Source organism: Cornus florida, unplaced genomic scaffold (genome assembly GCF_030987335.1).
Source record: "Cornus florida cultivar Cherokee Brave unplaced genomic scaffold, ASM3098733v1 CherokeeBrave_3.0.0_Hap2_Chr03, whole genome shotgun sequence".
NCBI lineage: Eukaryota > Viridiplantae > Streptophyta > Magnoliopsida > Cornales > Cornaceae > Cornus > Cornus florida.
The window spans coordinates 16,343,713-16,349,694 of NW_026775573.1; the positions used below are offsets into that span (position 1 = coordinate 16,343,713).

The 5,982-nt window shown below is 34.1% G+C and overlaps 1 protein-coding gene across 1 annotated transcript; it reads right to left on the minus strand.

Moving 5' to 3' along the window:
* Nucleotides 1–419: 419 nt before the first annotated feature.
* On the minus strand, nt 420–5,039 carry LOC132299689 (F-box protein At1g55000). Its single transcript, XM_059796454.1, has 2 exons — nt 4,530–5,039; nt 420–1,083 (listed from the first exon to the last, which is right to left on the minus strand). The coding sequence occupies exons 1-2, from the start codon at nt 5,022–5,024 to the stop codon at nt 709–711; spliced, it is 870 nt and encodes a 289-aa protein (XP_059652437.1). The 5' UTR covers nt 5,025–5,039; the 3' UTR covers nt 420–708.
* Nucleotides 5,040–5,982: the final 943 nt, after the last annotated feature.

A 5,982-nucleotide genomic window follows, 5' to 3' on the forward strand; every position in this document is an offset into this window, starting at 1 on the left:
TGAACTAAATTTTTGTTAGGATGGCATCCATCAATCCGTGAAACCGATCTATTCTACCGATATGTTCTAATAGGTGGATTAGTTTTTTAACCTCATGTTAGGTTACAGATTGATAAATAAAGTCCCATACATAAGTGAATTGGGGTCTTAAAGGCCATAATTAAAAATAATAATATTGGACTATTTGGAAAAAAAATCTCATAATTAAAAAATAATAATAATATTAGGCTATTTAGAAAAAGTTCAACCAATCCGATTCGTGGAAAGGCCTAATCCGATCCATAAAAAGGCTTAATCCGATTCAATCTGAAGCAACAGATTGAATTGGATTCAATTTTCGATGTGGTCACCCCAATTTTCCGCCAAGATACAAGATTTAAGTTAATGTTGCACTTTACTCCGTTAACAAGACATCATGGTACAAAAAACACATCAAACAATATTTCAAATTGCAGTTTGGACAAACTCAGGTGTCTCTATTCATACACAATTACAAATTGTGGTTCAGATAGATTTACAACAGTAACAGAACAACAGGACAGAACTACCCATCTGTTTGAAATTCCTCTATCTTCATAAGTACAGGAGCACATAAATAATGTCTGAATAGCAAGTAAAAGCATCCTGGCAAGTTTTACCTTGTCTCCATCACCATTTTTTACATATTACCAACAATATTAATTTCTACAATTTATTATATGTTCCGGACTAGGCCAATTCAGCCTGTCTCTCCCACCTAAGATCCTCGCAGAATTCTGTAAGTGCAGCTCGAGGGTTGCCATTTGATATGGACAAGTAATATTGAGCAGTTCCATCATCGACTTGCATGCTTCTCTTCAAGGACTCGATTACCCTTTTCTTGCCATGGTCAGAAGTCGCCTTATTCAACAACAAATGGACCTTCCGGTCAGAGGCACCCTCCAGATAGAGTACCGCCACTTCCCTTTTTGCACAGTTATCCAGCTCTATGTAGCATGTGCCATTGATTAGAAGGTCTGGCTTGCTCATAGGGATCAATAACCTCTCCCTTGAATATATGCCATGGTCACTCATCATATTGTTCAGGCGTTTTATGTCCGTAACCTACAAATACAGGGAAATGAATGTACTCAATATCAATGCATTTGCTGTCATATTAAATTTACTTTTAGGAAGGAAAAATTGAAGTGGACGAAGAAAAGCAGTAAAGGAAATTTGTATTGATAACGAGGGGAAACAAACATTGCCAAATAAAATCAGCTAGATGTTGACAGCAGAATCTTGTAATCACTCTGTGAACCAACCGATTGGCTAAGTCTGGGTCCTGGAGTGATCATCATTAATATTTTTCAAAACTTGTCTCACACAAGGACCTTTCGACATTCAGTCCATGCGAGGATAAAAGATAGCCAGCTAGCATGAGCAGTATTCTACTATGACAATCACCACATGAACAGTATTCTACTACCGAGCGTTCTCTATTTTTCGCCCCTGCATATTACCTACAATATCAAGCATCAATCCACTATAATGTGGCTATGAATTGTTTATTTGTCTTTTTCAGCATGTTGAAAACTTCATCACAAACTTTCCCCGTGGAACTACTGTCTTAACATCATCCACACTTTATTTCTATAGAATAATCATTTTTGCACCAAAGTCTACGGTTGAAGAATTCAGCCCAACTAGCATTGTTCATTTCTATATTTTCACCATAGTGCTTTTTCTTTTCTTTTCTTTTTTTTCCTTGCTCCCTGTACATCACACACAATATCATGCAACCACCAACTGTAATGTGACTAGATATTGTGTATTAATTTCTTTTTGGATATTTCTAAAGCTTCATCATAAACTTTTCCAATTGAACTACTACATTAACACTACCCACCCTTTATTCCACAATCTGAACATCAATGTCTTCAATTAAGCACTCAAGACTTGACCTCAACATGACCAAGAAACCAACCCTTCTATACCCTGCATGAACAATGATTGAATATCTCTTCTACATTAGAAATCCCTTCTATATGCATGAACAATGATTGAATATCTCTTCTACATTAGAAATCCCTTCTATATGCATGAACAATGATTGAATATCTCTCCTACATAAGAAATTACTAATTCTTAGTTTCTCCAAACTTCATGAGCATCAAAGACAGCTTTGCACTTAAAGTTATTGACTATTTGACTTTATACATGTTAACAGTAACATAGTCCAAATGATAAAAAACAACTCTTCAAGGATTTAATTATCCATTCTCCTTCCTTTCCCACATACTGTAGTTTTTTTTTTATCATCCCACGGCAATTTTTCATATTAAATATTTTCTACATGATAGTTCAAGGTATTTGAAGTCACAAGTATGCACCACATCCTTCTGGTCACTTTAGTCCTAGTTATAAAAATACTTTTTGAATCAGGCTTTGATCTAACAATTCATTTCGTGCTTCTAGGTTAGCATACAATTTTGATGACATAATCTTGGCAATGTTAATTTACTTCCACAAAAGTCACAAACTCGCATTTGGAAATATCCGGTAGATATAAGAATCTTCTTACAGCAATCTTTACAGAAAAATAAGTATTCATACACCAGCTAGACTCGCTCTCATTCCCATCTTCACCCTAATAGGGTCAAATGTAAGAGATCGTTTAACCTAGATGCCAATCTGCAAGCTCAATTATATTAACTTGTCCCTTTCTTGACCACTCATGCCTCTCAATCAATAATTTTAAAAATCCTACAGCACCAATGGAAACTATTGACTTGTTGCAGAAGGGAAAATAACCAGCAAGCATTATTTTTGAAGCTACCAAATTTTTTTAATTTGTAATCGATTGCATGAAAGATGCAAGTTCCACATAATGAGGTAATCTGCGGGTGTGGGTATTCACTTCATGCAATCCAAGTACACAACTTTTCATACATACATCTAAGTCCAGTGAAGTCCCTGTATATTTATCACATAATTCATCTATGCATGGTGAGAGAAAAATTGATTGGCAACCACCATCAAGAATTACATACTCAAGGTCACTGTACTGTGCTACTGAAAAAAAGAATCAAGAAGATACATATTCTCACCATTTTTTAAGGTTACTCAATGGTATTCTCCAATTTCCATCCATGCCAATTTTCACCTAGGAAGCACGGACACTCCATCAAAGGTGTCATGGCAGTGTTGGACACAGTTCGACACATGTCTGACAGGGCTAGAAAGTGTCCACATTTTTAAATGATTATTATTTTTTTAGACAGACAAGGCATGGGATATGGCCCGGATACGCCAAGGACACGGCTGGACATGTTTCAGGATACGACAGGTTCAATTTGTAAATATTTTTTTTTAAACCACGGGGCTCAACTGGAATTTGAAAATGTAATAAGAATGTAAACTATTAAAGTAGGATTAAAAGACCAAAAACAACATAAGATATTCATATCTTCTGTTTGTTCTTTTACATGAAACTTTCTTCTCACTTCTAATATCAAAATGTAAGCCAAATCAGTGTGTGTGTGTGTGTGTGTGTGTGTGAGAGAGAGAGAGAGAGAGAGAGAGAGAGAGAGAGAGAAGAAAAATAAGAAGAAAAAAAGGATAAACAAAAGAATAGAATAAAAGTGGAGACATCCCCTATAATGTCTATGGTATTAAAGAAAATTTGAAAAAAGTTAATTTTTTATGTATAATAACATTTTTTTATTTTATAAGTATGATTGTATTAGGTGTTCAAATGGGGAAAGCATCCCAAGTAAGCTAATAAATTTATTTATTTATTGGAGGTATTCTACTATTCTTGCCACGCCCATGTCCTATTTTTTTTAGATTGTCGTATCACTGTGTCCCGTATCCCATATCCGTGCTTCCTAGATTTTCACTCAGTCCACTTCATCTTAATCCAAAATCGTGTCTAAATGGATTAAAGAGAACAAGTAAACTAACATTTCAACGTTACATACTAAAAGGACCAACAATTAGACACCTCAATCACCACCAACAATGTGTTCCATTTGGTTGTTGAAAAATCACAGTGAAAAAGAAAATTAGATATTAGAATTTTCATTATGAAGGACAGCAGAATTCTAAGATGAAACCAAGATGCAAGCTTTGGGTCTGTTTGATTCAGCAATCGGAACATAGTATAGAAGAATTCTAAGAACAAAACGGTTTTTAGATAACTACAAAAACTGTCTCTGAAATTAGTCCTTTTTTCTCTTAAACTTGTCAAACAGACGAATTTTCAAGCTGCATAGAACAAAATAATGTTCTTAGAAAATGAATCAAGCAAGCCCTTTCGATTTTCTAGTCATCCATTGTTCATAACACTTTCTATCTTTGAATCATAACTAAAAATTTGCGTACAAATGTGCATAACACACACTCACACAAACAAACATAGAGACAGTAATGCAAACATCAACTTTCCATTCATCCATTGTCCATAAAATTTTGAAAGCTTTAAACCAAACTCATACAAATAACTAAAATTTGCCTATCAATACACACATTAAATAAAAATACGTATTCATATAGAGAGAGTATATCACCTGAACGGAGTATTTCACGGCGAGACTAGCAACAGAATCTCCACGCACCAATCGATGCGAAATCGCGAACCGTCCAAGACTATTATCTCTCCAGAAGCTCCCCGAGCTCGGACTCCCGATCACCTCCTTCAACTTCCAAGGCGCCTTGAAGGCTCTCGTCTGCATCTCTCGATCAGACGCCAATGAGTTCCACAATCTGCACACGCACGCCGCTCGAGAGAGATCGACGATCGGAAGCTTCTCGAAGATGGTCCGGAGGATGTCTCGGCAAATCAGGGCAGGGAAGTTGGAGTTCATCGGCGATATGGAAGTGTCGCCATCGACGGTGGAGGACGGGTCTAGGGTTACGGCGGAGAAGCCAAGGACTAGGGTTTGGGGGTGAAGAGGTTGGAGGATATCCTCGTCTTCGTCCCCACAACATCCCATTTTTTTCTGTGCGGTCTGAGATAGTTTAGAGATAGAAATGTAGGGAGGTGGTGGACCGGTGTGTCGCATGCGTGCGTATTTTAGTGCATCGCTCTGGGGATGAGGGAAAAGTACGCTATGACTGGTTGGTGGTGGACTAACTTGCACCTAATTCCAAAAAAAAAAAAAAAAAAAAAAAAGTTATGTAACTGTTAATCCATCCTATTTTGATTCAAATGGGTTGAAAATTTAATTTAATAAATTGTTTAGTTAACAAATTAAATATAAATTATGATCAATTTGATTCAATAATAATTTAATCTTATCAAATATTATATATAATAATAATGAATATATATTTTTAGTGTGCTTTTCATAAAATAATTAATAAAAAATATTGTTGACATAATAATTTGTCATGTATAGAATTGAAAATTTTACTTATTTTAAATTTTTTATTTTTAAAATTATTTCTTTCCTTATTAATTTTTCTAACTTTATTGTTTTTTCTTTTACATAAGAGTCAAATATTTGATCTTTATTCTCTTTTCTTGCTCATATATTTTTTTTTATCATCTCTCTAATTCTTTCACTTCTTTTAATTCATATTTTGAAATTGTTAACAAAAATAACAAATCTTACGATAACTTGCAAATCAAATGTGAATTGAACATATAAATAGGTAATTCATTATCAAATCTGATTACGTATTTATAAGAAGTTAAAAGCAAATATACAACGGGATTCAAAATCTCAATTTATTATTGTTATTATTATTAAAGAAGGGAAATCGTGCCATTGGTTAGAAGAACAACTATTTATCGTTTTCATGTATTATCATATGCTACAAAATAATCTCAAAATGAAAATACCTAAAAGGAAAATTATATCTAAGACTTACTTTTTACTCTTTTTCTTTATTTATTTTTAATAAAACTATAAATCCGGCTTTGTAATAAAAAGTCTCATATTACTTCTAAATTTCCCAAACTTCTAATTTTACCATTTCAAATTATAATTTTATATTTTCAATTTATTTGAATATTTT

Excerpts from the sequence above, each read along its gene's own strand:
- LOC132299689 (XM_059796454.1), bottom strand. The coding sequence starts at position 5,024 with ATGCGACACACCGGTCCACCACCTCCCTACATTTCTATCTCTAAACTA. Across the intron at positions 1,084-4,529 it reads CCGTGAAATACTCCGTTCAG|GTTACGGACATAAAACGCCT; the intron begins GTGATATACTCT and ends CTGTATTTGTAG.